Source organism: Limanda limanda, chromosome 5, assembly GCF_963576545.1.
Source record: "Limanda limanda chromosome 5, fLimLim1.1, whole genome shotgun sequence".
NCBI classification, from domain to species: domain Eukaryota; kingdom Metazoa; phylum Chordata; class Actinopteri; order Pleuronectiformes; family Pleuronectidae; genus Limanda; species Limanda limanda.
This window is the reverse complement of record NC_083640.1, coordinates 16,051,379-16,071,200: the sequence shown is the minus strand read 5'-3', so window position 1 is coordinate 16,071,200 and position 19,822 is coordinate 16,051,379. Positions and strand designations below refer to the sequence as shown.

At 44.5% G+C, this 19,822-nt stretch overlaps 1 protein-coding gene across 1 annotated transcript in view; it reads right to left on the bottom strand.

Annotated features, from left to right (window-relative positions):
* The window catches only part of unc5ca (unc-5 netrin receptor Ca), a 197,201-nt gene extending 177,684 nt beyond the window's left edge, over positions 1–19,517 (bottom strand). Inside the window, exon 1 of the mRNA XM_061072126.1 lies at positions 19,415–19,517. Coding sequence (XP_060928109.1) covers positions 19,415–19,463 — 49 coding nt within the window. The 5' untranslated portion in view covers positions 19,464–19,517. The remainder of the gene's footprint in view (positions 1–19,414) is intronic.
* Between the last annotated feature and the right edge of the window lie 305 nt (positions 19,518–19,822).

The following is a 19,822-nucleotide window of genomic DNA, read 5'->3' as shown; positions in this document are numbered from 1 at the left end:
AGGGAGAAAGAGGAGGGAAAAAAAACGCTGAAACGGTGGAAATAAAGAAAGAAAGTGAGAACAAGACAGAGAATGAGCAAGTGAGAAAGAGAGACTGGAGCAGCATCCCAAACAGCTCGAGATGAGCCAGCCACAGCTTCCAGCCACAGAATGCTCCAGAAGTCAGAGCTGGCTGCAGTTTGTTGTGTGTGTCACTGGCACATTTTCACACTGGACTGGTTTTATGACTTAAATACTGAAAATCTACTGAGCTGAGTGTGTAGCTGTTGAGTGTTTTCTGTAGAGCAGCATCACAAAGTTCATTTTGAATAAGGATTTTTCCAGGGTAGATAATAAATTGAATGAATATTGGATTTGTTTTGTGCTTGTCGGCAGCACAGAAGTGCACTGATAACACCACCGCCTCACAGCTAAGAGGTTCTCGGTTCGAAACCCAGTTTGGCTGGAGTCTGTCTTTGTGGGATTATATGTTCTCCCTGTGTTTCCCTGGGTTTTCTCCGGGTGATCCCGCTTCCTTCCACATTTCGAAGACATGTAGTTTGGGAATAAGTTGATTGGAGAATCTGAATTGACCTTAGTGTGAATGGTTTGTTTGACTCTGTGAATTGATCCAGGGTCAACCCCGCCTCTCGTCAGCTAGGATTGGCTTATCCTCCCCCCAAGCCCCACACATAGATAACAGATGGATGAATTTTGAGTTTGTTTACCGCTTGTAAAAACTAAAACTCAAAATCGATAAACCACTTCCCTTTACCACACTCATTAGACTCTATTTTGTCAATTCAGATTTAATGAGAAATGAAGGTAACATCATTAATTTCTGGGAATGTGTACGTCCGCTCGAGTCCCTGTGTACTAATGTGTGTGAGTGAGCATGAAGCATACATTAATGCATATGCCTGTCTTAAGTGTGTATGCACACACGGGACCATGTGTGTTTGCAGAGAGCCAGGAAGAGCTTTAATGATAAAAGAGAAAATGCAGACCAAGCATCTCCCTCTGCGAGTCTCGTAGGCCGAGGTAACTGCTGAGCTGCAGATGTGTGGAGCTCGGAAACGTTTGGAGGCGATTTGGAGTCTCTGTTCATCGTAATACAACACACATAATATCAGATGCTCTGTGTCGATTCAAAACATCTCGATGATTCATTATTGGGTGCCAACGCGTTCTGTAACTCTCCTTTCACAGAGCTTTGGCATGGAAACAAATGACCACTTTCAATATTAAGCTATTATGAATAATTCATGGGCGCTAGGCTTTAGGCATGGAAATTTTAGACGGCATAACCTTATGTAATATAAAAACAGCTTGTGCTGAATGGAAGTCCACAGAGCTCAATGAATTCTTTTGAAGCCTTCAAGACAGCACTTCAAAAGTTAATAACATGATAAGACTTGGTTGTAAGTTTCTTTGGAATGAACACTTAGGCCGGGGACTAGACGCCTGCGTTGCGTGTGCGGGAGCTTCATCTGTAGTTTCGGCATCCGACGTGTTTATATCCACCAAGGAGGTTATGGTTTTACTCTTGTCATAAAAACAACTGATCGTGTTTCCATGAAACTTGGTGGAGGGATGTGGAGGGACTCAGCTCAGTGGGCAAAGAGCTGGCAGTGTGGACACATGCCTTCGAGCTATAGCAGTTCAGTAAGGTAGTGGCCGCGCTCACACAATACAGGCAGTGCATCCTGGGCGTTACTTAATCACTAAAAAGCACTCTGCAGCAAGTCAAGTCACTTATTATATACTGTTGCACTAAAATAACTTCATTCAGACATGAAAATATGTAACTTTAACTCCTGATGTCAACTTTTATTTTCATTTTTTAAAAGATTTGCCCCCTGGGCTAATCTGTGCAAAATAATAAAAAGGGACATTTATTTGATAAACGCTCAAAATTGAGTGAGTTTGATGTTCCGGAAAGCTCTGGACTAATTAGTTGTGAAATGTGTAGATCAGTGCCAGAACTACTCTGATGTGCGAGGCATCGGTTTGATTCAAAGTGTAGCTCTGGGCGATAAAACAGCTCTATTTTCAGAATCAGACATATGAGTGACGCTGAAGTGATTTTTATAGATCTGTGTAAGTAGTGCAGATATGAAATATGACTGGAATAGTGCTCCTGAAGTTGACACAAGCCTCTCCCATCTCCTCTCCTGAGTTTTACCTGCTTTTCATCTGCTCATCTCTTCTTTGCACCCCTGCCCTTGTTCTCATTCTTTCTTATTCTTTGTCTCTCACAGTGCGTTCTGCCTCCGCTCAGTGTTGTCAGACAACTCAGTAGACTATTTACCTTTCACAAATTCCTTCTGCCACATTTCTCTCTACTCTTTCATTTCAGTGGATTACCTGCAGCCTTGACTGAACTACATATATGTTATCTACGGAGATAAAAAGTGAAATTAGTAGAAAAAATGTTTCTTTATACCTGTAATAGTTCCTCCTCTTTTGAAAAGCCGGCTACAAATACACAACACGCACACCCCCCAAAATGGCACTCGCTCACAAAGTCACAATTCCCACACTCAGACACAAATCCATTCCCAAAGCTGAAGACAACAATCAATGTCGGCCAGTCACAGTTCAATAAGCAGACTAAACAATGTTGCTCCATTATTACTGTCTTGTTTAACCAACAGCAGAAGAACAACACTGGGAATCAATACACTGCCACGCGACAGGCTATGTGTGTGTGTGTGTGTCAGACACACTCAATGGAGCAGCCAGCAAGAAAAGGTCCTTGATGATTAAATGTCCACTTAAGCAGACCTTCGAGACATCTGTGAGTGTGTGGCTGTGTGTGTGTGTGGGTTTGTGTGTTAACCAATTCTACGCATCCAACATGGAGAAAACGGTAAATCTGCCCAGATTGATTTTCTACAGGCAAGTTGCAACACTGGGTCTACATAGCTGGAATACAATCGGTTTTGTTTCCACTGATTAGAGGGTCTTGTTTCCAGTATTGACTGGAGTCAAAGGAGGGCAACCCTAACCTGAATAGCACTTTAAAGTTGAGACACCTCTTGGACTTAAGACTTTTTCCAAAGTGGCTATTTGGTTTTTCATTAGCACTCCCATCCTATCGACCAGACACTATTGAAACTTTCCGACGTTTTCTCGAGATAATACTTCAACGGTTCGAAGGTAAGTAATTCTACAACCACCACCACTGCTATTAAAACTAAATGATTCCATGTAGAAGTTTATTTTATTTCAATTATAATTAACATTAACTGAAACATAAAACATCATTTAAAGAGATTGTCCGATATTGTTATGTCAGTTGTTGAGTAACCTCTAGTGGTTGAATTGAAGATGGCGGACAGAAAAGAGGAAGTAAGTTGATGCAGTGTAAAGAGCGACAAAGTCTGGAGGTCAAAGGTGTTCCACAGAAAACTACTTTTCATTTCCTCAGTGATTTTTCAATTATTTCTTTAAAGAGACGTCTCCCTGTGCCTTTGCTCTGAGCTGAAAATCAACAATGCTTCTTTTATCCACGACAACTCCACAACCTTGACTGTGTGTTATTGCGACCGCGACCACAAAGGTCCACTAACTTTTAAGAGCTGCCTTTTTGAACCTAAACACACTCTTATCCTTGACCAACAAAGTTAATCTAAGAAGTGCATCAGACAAGAAAATTGGTACTGAGAAATAGTTTATTTTTTCATCACTTCATTGAAGAAACCCTTGAAGATGATTTTGATTTGACCACCTGAGCTTCATGGCGCTCATGTCCCTCCAAAGTCTGTATAACCTGCGGTGGCACCAGGCTGTCTGAAGCTCGGAGGCATTTTGTTATCTTAACTCTCTGCTCTGTAAATAATTCAACGGACACACCTCCCCTCCTCAGCGCCACAGACCGAAAGTGATGGAACTAAAAGCTTAAACGACTTAAACTAAACTCTAAGACAGCACAGTGCGGAGGAAAACTGCTCCAGGAAGGTGAGCCACGCGCTTCCCTGGAATCCTGCAACACAGGTGAGATTCAGCTGAGGATTAAATGAGGAGTAACATTTGCTCTAAAACAGTTAAAATTAACAGTGCAGCGCTACATCACTAGCTTTTGCTAGCTAAAAAAATTAAAAGTAAATTCTTGATCACCTTCATTAAAAAGGCACTAGTGCTTTGAATATTTTCATGAGTGAAGAGTTAATATATTAAGAGCTAATTGTGCAGCAGGTTTTGGGAGATTTAAGATTAAATGTGGTGATGAAACATGGTGACTTGCTCCTCGACCACGATGGACTGAACATGGTAAAACATTGGAGATGCTCCAACAAAGTCCAACCAACCAAATGTCAACTCAGAACTGACAAGTGTGTCATGAGCTGAGAGTTCACTTCATTCTCGAACCACAAATAAACTTTTGTGAGTTGACCTGAGGCAGCCCTGCCCCCATTTTCTGACAAGACCTCAGCACTGAGCGGAGATAAACCAAAACCCTGGAGGGGCCCAGAGGAAGAAGCAACACAAATAACCACAGCAACAATACAAGGATTTGGAGGAGCTGGAGAGAGTCGTGGGCATTGCCTGGCTTTAGTCAGCTTCTTTTTGAAACTGTTCCTTGGGTGTGGATGACATTTCTCAGAAAAGAGAAGAGACGGAAAAAAAACCACTTCAAATGTTTCTGCAAAGTTTTCTTCCTTGTGTCTTTTGTTCAAAGTTTAAATCTCCCTTTCCCCTAGGAAGGACAGATGGAAGAAGCAGACACTTGAAGTAAAGTGGAGAAAGATGAGGGGTAGTGAAGAGGAGGCTGACAGCAGACAGTCTGAACGAGAAGCAGAGATGGATACGGAGCGAGGAGAAAACGCAGGAAGGCTCACTCACACTTGTTTCATGTCCTTTTGATGTGGTACCTTAACCCGCCTGTGACACGATGACATACGTCTCCGCCCATTCATCTGCTGCAGAACAAGTAACCCCATACGCATGATGTCATCGGCACAAATACTAGACATATAGCTTACAGATGGCTACTTGCCACACAGAACATACCGCGGAACATATTTCAACAAGTAGGCAACAATGTCGTGACTGTGTGCAGCTGGTACAGTTGGAAACAATTTATTTGAGGTGCTTGTCCTGCCATGATGTGGCCGTCTTTCCTGTGCTGCTGAAAAGCCAAGGCTGGTTACAATACTCTTCAAAGGCTGGAGACACTCGGACAAACATCAGCTAATGTTGGCGTTGGGAGAAGAGGCCTGGTCACACTGTCTAAAGGATCGAGAATGATCAATAAATGTATATTCCTCATCACAATATCATATTGGATATTCATGAATGGGGAGGGCTCGGTGGGTTCAAAGCCTGGTCCGTCCGGGGTCTTTATGTGTGGAGTTTGCATGTTCTCCCGGTGTCTACGTGGGTTTTCTCTCAGTACTCCAGCTTCCGCCCACAGTCCAAAGACATGCAGATTGGGGATTAGTTTAATTAGAGAATCTAAATTGGCCGTGGGTGGTTGTTTGTCTCTGTATATTGGCTCTGCGATACACTGGCCCAATGTCAGCAGGGAATGACTCCAACTCCCCCCACGACCCTGAAAGGAAAACGAAACAGGATGGATGGATGAATGGATGGATGGAATTATGAACGACTGGGGTTTTCAGAAGACATAAAGCCTTTAAGGGAAATTCCATACATTTGTATCGAGGCTCAGTTTATTTGTCAGAGGGAGGACAATCGTTATCAGCCTGTGATAACAATTAAATAATGCCCTCACTGCCTGTGGAAAACGTTTCCCAAGGCCTGAAAAAATTTGCCCACTAATGTCATCAAGCTTATTTTGCCTTAATTAAAGATGTTATCCACTTGCATTATGCAAGATGTAGTATCCAGTGATTTAGAAACTGGAAACAGACCCAAGTTAAACCATCTCAGACTATGCAGCTGAATATATAGCTGAAAAATATTATTTCAAAAAGTAGCTTTCACTCATTCATACAGCGCTTCCATAAGCCGCACTTATATCGTCACACACACCATTCATACACCGTTGGCACAATTTGAAGTTCAGTATCTTGGCCAAGGACACTCGACTGCAGACCGGAGGAGCTGGAAATTGAACCCCTGACCCTCTACCTCAGTGCGATACTAAACCGCTGCAGTGCCCCTCCAGGTTCAGGCCCTTTTATAGCTTACTTTAAATCCAGGACAATATAACATGTAAGCTTCATCATAATATTTATTATTATTAACATAATTATAAAAAACACATGTTTCCCATCTGAAGGAAACATTGATACCTGCAAAGACTTAATTGAGTGAACCCTCACTGTGACTGTAAAGGTGTTACTTTCCTGTCTTTGTGAAACTCCAACTGCCAAAGATCACACTGCACCAAGAGAGTGACAGGACACACTTAACCTGCCAAGAACACAACAGTCACTGCATATGGAGACTCAGTGACTCTCCCTATGTCTAATTTAACTGCCAAACTAATCATTCCTTACCACTCACTGCCAGTGTGTGTGTGTGTGTGCGTGTGCATGTGTGTGTGTGTTTGTGCGTGTGTTGGCTAGCCTGTCTGGAAACCATCTTGTATACTGGTGTTCAACAGGGCAGAGATACTTGTCCCATAGTGTATTCTGTGAGTGTGTGTATGTGTGTGCGTCCGGTTTTGGCGGGCCAATCGAGCCACATGTCATTGGATAGTGAGCCAATTTGTGCCGAAAACCGTTACCGCACGGCTCCACCAGCTGTGCCTTGGGGAGAGGATGATGATGATAATTATGATGATGATCATGGCAACAGGACAATATAAGGAAACCCTTTGAAAAGTGCAGGATCAAACAGCCTCGGATATGAAAACACCTGTGTGTCATTTTAATAAACTTCATTAAACCACGGCCTGTACTGGTAGAATAACCTCAGTCCCTGCTGGGACAATCAGACAGAGACATTTTGTATTATTTCTATGAAGACACATATAACTGTGTCTTTGTCTTGGGCTGAAAACAACAAACAAAGTATGTGTGGGCGACAGTAATAACTTGCACCCGCAAACAAGAAACAGCTCTCCATGCCAAAATGTCCAAATACAAAACAGACTATATCCAGTTTTGACTACTGAGAACCAGAGTGATGAAAAGTTTTCAATATAAAAATGAACACAGCACTTATGTAAAATGTGGTCAGTGCTTTCAATTCAGTCATGGTTGATTTTTCCAACAAATTCTGTAAACACATTAACAAGTTAGTTTTACAAGTAAAGGAAAGAGACGAATACAATAATGAAATAGAATGTCAAAATCAAATGCATCCATAAGAACTAAGTGATGCTAAAACACCGCTTTGCCCACATGTAACCCTGATTTAATGCAGTGCTGCTCCAGACGGAATAACACAGTGTTCCTCATTACTGACTAAGTTGTTTACAACATCAAAGTAAATTCTTTGGGAAGAAACGGGCTAAGACCAGGACATGGCTGCAGTTGGGACATTTCTGTCCTCCAGTCTCTCCCTGGTGTTACTTACTCAAGAAGCAAGAATTAAAAAAACAAATAGCATTTGACAGAGGGAACTGCGCATTTCTTTAACAATTCAGCTCGTCCTTTGTTTGATAAACTTCTCCTCAGATAAAGCGTGTACGTGCACCTTTTGACTTCCATGTAAAATTACATCTAGATTTCATCAGCTGTCAGATCGCAGCAGGCAGTCCCGGTTTGTATCCTCCCAAAACACACAAGCTGATGTCATACTTCAACATTTCGTGAAGGCGGTGTCAGATGATTCAGACAAGCGTTGATCCGTTTTTTAAGGATGTGTATTCTTCAAAGAAAAATACTGCAGGAAAGTGTAAACTCCTGAGTGAATAAATGAGACATTAAATGAGGCTTTGACCTGCTGAGGGATCTGAATGGAGTGTTGTAGTTTAATCAAGTTTTTCAAAGAAAAATTGTTACTAATTGATACTATTTATTCAAGAAGCACAGTGCTTTCATTTAGTATCTCAAAAGTGAGGATGAAATAAACTTGACCAATCACAAGTCAATCACATTTGTCAATCGTGATATTTCACCCGTTTTTCAAGAGAGAAGAATTGAATTGTTTTTCGCTCATCTGCTAACATGGAGGAGGTGGGATTTATAGCCTAACCAGACACCAGGGCCGACCTAGATGATTTGGCTTCCCATTGGAGAGCTTTCACGTCGTAAATCTTTATATAAAGTCTATGGATTTAACCCACTGCCTCTGTGGTCGGAGACAGTCACCAAGGATAGTCACCAACATTACCAAGGTGAAACCTCACTGTAAAGAAATGCCAAAGACTGTGCTGACTTCAGCCGACCTCCTCAGAGAATCACGTAATGAGCAACAATGAACTTCATTTTAATTGAAAGGCAACGAGCGGTGAAAGCAGCGACTCCTTCTTTACCTGCTCTGACCCTTCACTTTACCGGGGTCCTCGGGGATGGAAACACAAAAACCACCAGCAGAGAGAGTAAGAGTGAGAGAGAGAGAGTGACTTTTAGGGTCAAATCCCTTTTTTAAATAACCGTCGATAAATGTTTGTAAGACAAAAGAGCCCTGAGAGCCAGAGGGCTCAGAGGAGCAAGCTAACAAGTTTGCACACACACACATATTCATCTGAGTGGGAGAGAATCAATGACAACAAAGCACGGTTGAAACAAACTATAAACAGCACAAACAAGTCAGAGGGTCTGTACTTGTATAGCTGAGTCACAACGCTGAAAAAACGGACTTAAGCTCCATGGTTTTTGATAGTCAGAGAAGATGTTAAATCTCTCAATCATTCAAAACAACTTCAGAACTTTCATCCATCATCACCACGTTTATTCAAAGCCTCTTTGCAAACCGTCTTTCCCAAAAAGTAATATCTGATCCTCTCCACCAGTAGCTGACTCACAGTCAATGAAAAGCTGGACGTTAAGGCACCAGGCACTCTATAAAGACTTTTAGAGCATTAAAGCCATTATCAAAATTGAAATACAAAATATAAACTAATCTTGATATGATTTGAATATGACAAATGCAAATAAAAAAGAAGTATATACACGTAATTTGCCAATTTCCACTGAAAAAAGCATTGTATATTTCATGCTCTCATGTATTATGCAAACCCTGGCGTTCCGCTTCCATTTGGTCTAAATAATCAGCTGTGAACATGATTGCTCTCCGAAAGGGAAAGGTTTCCAACCTTTTTACACATTCCCACATCATATTGCACTTTTATCATTTCACTAGAGTTATTTCCCTATAGGAACGCCTGTGTAATAAGAATAAATTAACTGTATACTTTCATACAGAAACGTATGGACACCAAGGCAACCAAACCCAGAGACAACTGCCTCAGTCATCTCACATCCGGTAAAAATCCTGCTAGCATCGCTCAAACCTGCTTTACAGACGAGTTAACAAGCCAAGTCAGCTGTATCTCTGTGTCGTTAGTCCAGAGGCGGCTTGTCTCAGGGACAAATGACATTGTTGAGTCTCAGAAACTTGGTCTTGGACAATGTAACATGAAGCTGTGCAGTCATTTTGAGTAAGAAAATCCAAAAGGCTGGGTCTTCTGTATGAATTCCTCAAACACAAACAGACCAACCAGATGGCAGAGTTGCAGCGGCTCACCACACAGCCACTGCATCTTCCTCCATCTCTTTCTTCGCCGTTTCCTAGATTCAATTTATTTCTCCAAATCACATCATACATTATCTGAGACCCTACAATAGTGTACCACAAGATTCTCTACTTGTGTGAGGGTAACGCTGAGACATCCGTCCTCCGTTGACATGGCATTGGAGTAAATGACAGTGGAATTCTTTCTGTAAATTTGGTTACAGCCTTATCAGAGAGACCCCGAGTAGAATCCATCTAGCTGGTGTTGAACTGCAGGGCATTTGCTCACGGTCATGCGTCTTGCTACAGACAGTCACCCAGAATCCCCGGCTGCTCGCGAGCTGCTGGAGGGGCTAAAGAAGCCACACTGGTACCGACTGCACGTGGGGACTGGCTAATAATAGCAGCAAATGATCTGGGTACCACAGTGCGGATTTACGCTTCCAACCCACGGAGCCTCGCCTCCACCAGGGCAAGGAAATGTATTAACTGAACCATTTCGTACCACTAAAGGAGACAAGTGTAACTACACGTGAGACCTATAGAACGCTGGAGGGAGACGGAGAAGCCGATGCTAAATGCTGAGCTGGAACAACCAGCAGATACTGTGTGTAAAGAATCAGAGCTAGAAAGATTACGTTGCATTATGGAACCTTTAAATTGAGGGTCATGCAAACAACAAGGCCTCTCTATGACTTTAAATTCGAGTGAGGTTAAATTATTCAGTCAACCCATCTGCCCTCATTAAATCTCTTCCCTCTCTCTGAAAACTGTGATTAATCACTAACCCATCGGTCCTTCCCTATCTCGCACCGGGACACGATGTCCCTCTGTCCAAGTCACTAAACGTCTCGTCCTCCTGCTTGTTCAACATCGCTCTCCTTGGCTTTTCAGATTCTCTCTCACCGCCCGCACCATCGCTTCTTCTCCCGCGGAGAGCAAAATATTTCACGAGGCAACATTTTCACATTGGAGAGTCATTATTCTCTCCCCGTTCTCCCCCCCCTCTCCACTTACATTATACCTTCCCATACCTGCTCGCCTCTGGGGGAGGAGGAGGGGGGGGGGAAATGCTGCGTGCATGGATAATTCTGGAAAAGAGCGATGCGATATTTCATCCCCACGCGCACACAATGTACACACGAAACATGCCCTCTCAGCAAAGCTACTGCCCATATTCATTAGCCACTTAGAATGCTGTGTTCAGATGAATCAAAGCAAACTGCTTACACGTAATCTTGTCACCCGCCGAGTAAAATATATTGGGTTCCTTATTACAGTTGGTGCGGAGCCAACATAAGTGAATGGACTTGTTTCTACCATATGTAGTGTGTCTAATGTACAGTGTGGGTTTGTGGGTTTGTGTGTGCGTGTCTTACGAACTGATCATACACAAGAGTCTCTTCACTGAACTGTACAACGTTTCAGTCGTTTGTGTGTTTTCTTGTCTCTGCATGTGTAACGGTGTAAATATGTTGATAGTTAAAATCCTGTCCAACTCGGAACTGCAGTCATAGTTTTTGTATGTATTTCTTTTATTTTGCCGTGTTTATCTTATTTTGAAGGCCCACAATGGGAACTTCTGGGGATGAGTGGGGCGCAACCTTTTTTTTTACCTCAGATGCAGATTCCCCAGCACTGAGTAAGTTGTGTCGCTCTGTCTGTCAGTGTTTTAGTTGATTATGGTTAATTTAGTGTTTAAAACGACTAATGATGTGACTGTGTCCTTTTTGTTGTTGCAGGTATGTCGTTCATAGTAGTAAATTGTAAATCTATACGATCACGTGTTAGCCAGATGCAGATTCCCCAGCACTGAATGACTGTGTCCTTTTTGTTGTTGCAGACACAGAAAATAAAGTTGAATTGTTTCACCAAGCCTGCCTCACGTGAAATGAATGAATAGAGCAGCAGTGAAAAACACAGACCGTCACACATGTTTATCAGTGTGTGTGTGTGTGTGTGCGTGTGTGTGTGTGTGTGTGTGTGTGTGTGTGTGTTATGCCCTTGTTTTTCCTAACCCTACATAGGGTGCAGTACAGTAAATTACATCATGTCTACAATAGAACAGGCAACCAAAAACCTTTTTATAACACACGTTAAATCCCGTTTTTCACAGCATCCCACAGAATTACAATGTTCCCCTCTCGAAACAGGCACGCCTTCTGTGTTTGTGTGTGTCCATGTGTGAAAAGTGCAGACGTAAGCCTGAGAGGTAAAAAAGTTACAGTGGTGATTATAGTAATTATGGTTTCAGGTTTTTGCATATTCCTTCAGATGGACCACTAGATTACCAGACAGTTTGGCACATGCACGGAGGGAGCGAGTGGAGTAAAAAGAAAAGAGTTACTGTTGGGGTGAGCGAGGGAGGGGTTGGATTGAGGGAGCAAGGAGGAGTGGGAGAGAGAGAGAGTGAGGGAAACTGGCAGAAGAAGGGAGGATGAAGAAAAGAAGACCAATAGAGAGGAAAAACCACGGGAACAAAGGAGGAGAGAATGAAGTGGCGAAAGATACGAAGGAGAGAAAGCCTAATCCTTGAGGCTGCTTCCCGACGCTGCTCAGCCCTCCTCCTCCTCCTCCTCCTCCTCCTCCCTCACCCCTCCTCCTCCTCCTCCTCCTCCTCCTCCTCTCTCCAATCCTCTCTGCACACGAGGAGTTGTATGGGCTTTTACAGTGCAGCTTTGTTTCCTATCAAAAAGGAGCGTGAATGTCAAGTTCTCTTTACTCTTTTCGTTACTTTTCTTCTTCTTTCCTGCCACTTCACCCTCTCTCCATTTCTCAGTTTCCCAGAGTCTCTGCCCCTAACCTCCTCCCTCCTGTCTTTTATTCTCCATCTCTCAATAGAGGACAATGCATATAACAAGCTTTGCATTGAAACAAAAAAGGATCCGGGTCCCGGGCTCGTGGACCCCCTGTCGCGGCACGTCGTCTTTTCTCAAAGGGGGCTTAATTACATATTCATGGTGACACAAATAAGACTCTGTTGCTCCAACACACAAACACGCCACTCAGCCAAAACACCCAGCACCCATCTGCTGGTCGTGTGTTTGCCCTCAAGGAATTGTCCCATCAAACGGAGCACACGTATGTAGAAATGTGTCATTTCGGTCCGTGTTTTACTCGGAGCGTGTCTCAGGAGGGACACCTTTGCGATCCCGTGGCAGGTTTGCTCTGCAGGAATCTGCGACACCACGTGAAAACGATACAGACCATCTATCCCGAAATCTGCGGCCTGTCTTTAATATGGGCGCCACGAGCAAAAAATCTGGAGACGCGGCAGATTGGTGCCTTGGCAGGACTCCAGACAAAATGTCAGAGACAGACATGGGAAGGGACAGGGGATTAAGCGGAGTCGGGCGGAAGTTGGTTTCTTCACACGGACGGAGGGACAAAATAAAGTGTCTCCGGTAATCGCTCGTCTCCAATAAGTGCAGTGTGCTGCTCGTTGTTTTTGAAGCAAATAAACCAGCGCGAGCTATTTACTGGAGGTTTTATGGTATCAAATAAAAAGAATATACAGACCATGAAACGCCTAAGCTGCCGGCTAAGAGGCAAGACCTTAAAACAAAGAGATGCAGGGTGAGATTTCAATGGAGGACAGCTGGCATGGCGTGGAGCTCCTTTTCTCTACCTGTCGCTTTCCTTCCCTTTTCAGTTCCATATATCAGTATTGGACACACACATTTGTGTGTGTGTGCATGTGTCTGCAAACTGTCCCTCCCTCACACTGACTGATGAGTTCTGTGCCCACACACACACAAACACACACACACACACAAACAAAATGTCCTGCTGCTTGCAAGCTCCATTCAGAAGGACAACAATATGTCCACTGTTTGGGCCACACTCTAATTAAACAGCGTAAATCTAACTGGAGAAAGAGACGGAGTGGGGAGAGGCAGCAGCAGAGGAAGAAAGTAATAAAAAAAGAGCTAAAAGTGAACGAGGCGAACAGAACCGTCCGAGGTAGTAAATGGGAAAGAGATGAAGATGAAGGCAGGACAGAGGAAATGAGAGTCAGAGAGAGAAATTGGAACAAATGACAGAAGAGAGGAATAGAAACGACAGACAACAGTGCAGAAATTGGTGGCCTGATACTTGCTGCAATGAGCTCAACTGTTTATTATGGGGATTAAGAAAACACACAGTTCACAGAAAAAAATAAAATGACCAGAATTAATCATACATTTACATTTAACAACCATATTTTAGTTGTTTTCTTCCATAAAGTGTACCGGCGTCGGAAAATAATAGCTTTTAGTTGTTCCATGACAATGAGAAAGAGAATTCATCTACATCTGTAATAAAAAGACTAAAATAGGATTATAACTTTTTACAGTGCAGGACTGTATGGGACCAGTGGGAACTATATTATAGGCCATTGATTGGGAACAAACGGCTTTCTCTCTCTGAGCACCAGCCCCACACAGGCACAAATGCACACACACACACACACACACACACACACACACACACACACACACACACACACACACACACACACACACACACACACACACACACACACACACACACATGCACAGCTAACTAAAACAAAAAGCCTGGAAACGAGATCCCCAAATGAGGCCTTAGGTTTCGAAGGCCATGAAAAATTCATAATTCCAGATCTTTACATGAAACTCTAGAAGGAATTAGGCCTAACAGCAGGAGACGCTGGGAATCGGTTTCAGAACATTTAGCTTCTCCCCTCTCTTTTTCCTCCTCTCCCCCGCTCAGCCTGTCCCTCTAGTAAACACGCACGTTCACACAACACAAATGCAAAACCACACACACAGACACACACTGGTAGACACACACTTGCACAAAGAGGCAGATTCTAGTGCCATCCCGGGTTTTCCCTCACAGAGAATGAGAGATGATAAATGGTGCGAGTGGTGTGGCGCCGTTTTTCGACGCAGTCTTTTGAAAACCACACTTATTCAAGAACCGGATTGTATCGCTGTTTTCCTCAGATGATAAACATGCCTGCAATTTATTCTGCCGCAATACAAACAACCCATGTCCAGGCTCTTGATTCTTGGAATAGGATGAGCTTTAATTGCTACATGTTTCTATTTACCATACATGAAACGCACGGATCTGCTCCTGGATTTTTCCCAGCCCAACATAAATTAAATCTACAAGGCCAAAGAGAAAGGTCGGTAACAACCATCCAGCAGCTACAACAGATTAAAGAGTGAAACGATAGAGATACAAACTGATAGAGAGATGGGAAATATCTCTATGATGAGTAAAGAAGAACAAAAACTTAAAGAAAGGACGGAGGCAGAGAGGTCGAGGGAGATCTGCCATCACTGGGCTACAGAGAGCAGCAGGAGGGTCTCCTACACAAAACAGCTCCAGACAGTCAAAGACTTCCTTTCACACACACTCCTGAACGCCTGTCCAGGCACACACACACACACACACACGTACACACACACACACACACACACACACACACACACACACACACACACACACACACACACACACACACACACACACACACACACACACACACACACACACACACACACACACACACACACACACACACACTCTGGTACGTTCACACACACAGTGAATGCAGACAGAATGCAGCATTGTTTGACGAGAGAGATATCTTGCTGTGTGTGTCAGTGCCTGTGTGTGTGTGTGTGTGTGTGGCAGTCAGTCAGCTTGTCAAGTCCTAGTGGAGTGATCAAAGCTGGTACAAACCACCCAGAGAGATTTCTCCCTCATCCATTCATCTGTCCTCTCTCTCACTCTGATGCAGAAACAGCATCGAATTCACCACATAAAAACCGGCTCGGCCAATCAGACTGTGCTGGCAGGAGCGGCGCGGCCTATCAAGTTGGCCTATTTTGTTTGCAATAATTCCCAGCTGTCCCCCTACAAGCACTGAACCCTGGATGGCTGCAGTGCACCATGGGACAGGATCAGAGCATAATGGGAGACGGCGTGGGAGCTCTGGCAATATCATAATGCCAAGCGAGTGTGCACGCACATACACACACACCATGTGAGCTCTGCTGGACAAACTGTAACGGTGCCAAGTTCACACACACATGTACAATATCACAAAATCACCCACATGTCGACATCCTGACGCACATACACACAGATACACACACTTGTGCACAAAAACACACACACACTACAGGAGTTCTTTGAGAACAACCCCAAGCTGCCAAGTTCATGATCACACACACACACACACACACACACACACACACACACACACACACACACACACACACACACACACACACACACACACACACACACACACACACACACACACACACACACACACACACACACACACACACACACACACACACACACACCTCCCAGCAGCACGTTCAGTACATCTTCACACCTCTGCACTACCAGGTTCACAAATACACACCTACGCACCAACCCCCACAACACGCACAACCAGCCCCTCCTTTCTGGACACAGAAGCTTCGACAAAGGCCCGTACACACCCACACACTTCTTTCAAACTGTGTCGTACAGTATATACATTTAAACCAAATGTTTAAAAAAAAAAAGGATCCTAGAATAGAATAGTGTTCAATCCATGTACCACAGAAGTGATCGTGTGTAACCATGAGTCCGACAGCCAAACCGTGAAACATGAAATGACAGAGACTGTGGGACCATAAAAAAGTGGAGACACACCAAATGTTTAACGGTAACAACCTATAGCAGCTGAATTGTAAAACCTTCCTAAACCGCAGCTTAGTGATCATAATAAACAGGAGGACTTCTCAGACTACGTGGAGCGATGCGATGCTGACACCCATTCATTTCAGATCCAATGTTAGCTAATGGCTTTTTAAAAGGCCTGAGGGTGGGGCTTAGTCTGAAGGCCGACACACACACACACACACACACACACACACACACACTCAAGTCAACACGAGAGGATCTGAACATTCACCTCTCGTTGTGCGCACACATGTAGGTGTGAGCGTGAGTGTGTGTCTGTGTGAGATAGACTTCTAGCGTGTATCGCAGTTTGTGTAGCTCTGTAGAAAGTTGTCGCTTTAATGACAAAGAGTTAAATAAAAGATTTGTAATTAAATGCTCAGGAGAGACCTGGATACAAAAGAAAAAGCAGTTGGATGAAGTCAGGCTGAATGCGGTGATTGTGCTCAAAATGGATTTTAAAAAATACTTTTGGAGGGTCACCATCCCTCTTCATTAGATTTGAATCCTCAGCAGCAAACAGCATCATTTCATCAAACACCATCACCTTGAATACCGTGAGTCACAGTCTTGGTTAAAACAACAACTTCTATGTCCCTTTTCAAATGCACATAGAAACACGTACTGCTTTCAGACATGCACTGAACTCTGCAGATCCTTCATATTTTGTATTCTCGTAGATAGTCGGGAGAATTGGATGTAACAACACGGGAGCGGGAAAAAATGAAGGAAAGAAAAGCAACATCTACCAGTTAAATTGGCGAAGCTATGTAGAGAGTTTGTGGTGATAAGAGATAAGGGGTGGTGCAAACATGACCATGTGATCTCCGCAGCGGAGGTCATACATCACTTCCTGCCTTTGTCCGCTGCACCCGGCGGAGGATTTGTTGCTGTTGTGAACGCGTCCGTGCACAGAAACCCCCCCGCTGGGTTGAGCACATGTGAAAGACAAAGGGAGGGGTAGAGTCCCGACCCAATTCTCTTCACTTTCCCCGCAGTTCATGTCTTAAAAAAACGGCAACAGAGGGATTTGCTCCCAGCTCTCCACCTGAATGGACTGGGAGTCGAGTCTCTGGCTCTGATGCACAGAGAGGATCAGCTATATAAACAAAGCAAGCGGCCGCCCCCCCACAGCTCGCTCAATGTGTTTGTGTGTTTTGCCCCATTCAATAGAGCAACTCGCCGAGTGACTCCTCACACAAAGGGGACAACTTCAGAGACGCGAGTCGAGTTGTTCGGAGCAGAGACGATAACAGACACTAACACGGCAGACACGTGCAGAGCTGGGATGGAGAGGACGGGGAAACTGGAGCAGAGTGAGGGAGAGGTGGAGGGGCGGCGGCACTTTTCAAAGAGCGGGCAAAAAAAAAAAAGGTTGCAGGAGTTTCATCTGCCTGGAGAAACATCGCCGGCTTCACGTTCCAATTATCAGATTTCTCTATACCAAAGTCAAATTGAGTCGCATGTCGGTGGCAAAGAGTAATTTATCAGAGTTAGGAGAAAGGGCTGCTCAAATCGTGGCCCTAAATTGCGGCGTATTGATTTAACAGTAAAGCAATAGAGAGCGGTCATAATGAATATTGGTGGGTGTTGCTGAAATGCTGCTCCCCAAGGCAACAAGGGCGACATCATGTCCTATTACGGCCCAAATTCCACACACACACACACACACACACACACACACACACACAACCATGCAGGCAGGCCAATGAGTAAAGGTGATTCCACTTTACCGACTCCTTCCTGCTGCAGACCAGGCAGCTTGTACAGTTTCCTCTCATGAGGTACTCAAGTGGAATATCAGTGGTATAATGGAGCGTAAAGTTTCAAGTAACACATAAATCTTGAGGGGATATTAGAATATTACAGTTAATAAGGGATGAAATCCACAATGAGTGCCCGGTGATAAGGTCAAACTTAAGCGAGTTGGGGCCGTGAAAAGGGGGGAAATGTGAAGGCGAGTTAATCAGCTTGATAAAACAACATAAGGGTGGAGTCGTTGATGCTTCTGGGTGAAGAAGTTGCTCCCTAGCTGCAGGAGGTCACAGAGAGTGTGACAGAGAGGAGGATCTCAGACAGCAGCTTCTCACACGGAGACACTCTGAGGAGATAACAGCTCTCACTCCAGATCATTCTTAAACTCCTCTTGTTCTTCACCTGCATGTGTTGCAAAAAAACACAACACAAACCTAATATGTGTTCATGCATGATATATATGAGCTCTGTTTAGATAATGATGGGAGAGCTGAGGATGTTTTATCCCGAAGTTGATCCCCTGGTGTCTGCAGCTTGTTTCTCCTGCAGACTCCTGTTCTTCTCCTTTATGTTATCAGACGGGTATAATTGGCTTCATGCTCGTGGCGACTCCGAGTGTTTGTGACTTCTGATCAATTTTCCAATCGAAGCAGCCAAGCGTCGCATCTATTTTGCAAAGTGCTCCTGCAGTTACGAGACATTAGAGTCGCCTATAGTGTGTGTGTGGGGGGGGGGGGTCCTCCTGCCCTTCACGGTTCAAACCTTCATTTACCTGCAGCCTCGGAGTTTGTATTTACCAATATATAAATACATCTGTCATGGAGCTGAGGTCAACCTGAGCTCCTCGGGAGTTTCTCTGCAGGTACATGTATGTGTGTGTGTGTCTCTTTGTTGGGAACGGAAACCTTATTCTCTTATTCTTGCACTTTACTTGTCCTCATCCCATCCAGCGCACATGAGGCCAGTGGTCTTACATTACTGAAGCCTGTGTTTGTCGCTTCACGCAGAGAAACGTGGGCTGCGAGTTGAGCAGCGCAGTTAGAGATGGGGAAGGAAATGCGCAAATTGACGTGATTGACACTTGAAAGAAATACACGTACACAACGCGCTCACCTGCGACCAGAGCAATTCAAATGGAATATGGAAAAAAAGAAAAGAGAAAGTGCAGCCTGCATGCCTCCTTTGCAAGGAGCTCATCCAGCCGCTGCGTGTACCACCCGGCATACCGCCACTAACACACACACACACACACACCCACCCACCAGCACATCACTGGAGGAGAAGCTCCACAGCTTCCAAACAATTCACGGGACTGTTATTTCCACAGAGGGGTCTGAGAGAGAGAGGAGTCCGAGTCCTGCCTTACCTTGTCCGAGTCCCGGCCGGGCGAGCACCAGGAGGAGCAGGATCCACATCCTCCCCAAGCCGCAGCGCTCGCGTCCTATTCCACTTCGTCTCTGTCCACTTGTCCCCATTAGTGCCAGCGGCGCGTAAAACACATAAAAACGGTGAAAACTCCTCTGTTCCCCCCCACGCCAGCCCAAATCTCCTCCACCACTGGGTCCGCGGATCAGTCAATCGAGTCCCTCCAGAAAAGAAGCCCCAGGAAAGGTGCGGGTATAGGCGGGTAGAGGTGGGTATAGTCCCGGTGTCTGAGTCCCGGTCTCCTGCAGGTTGAGCTGTGAGAAGTGCGAGGTGGTGGAAAGTAAGCACGGGTCCCTCCACTCGTGTCTGTGGCACAGCCTCCTCTGCTCGTCTCTCTCTCTCTCTCTCG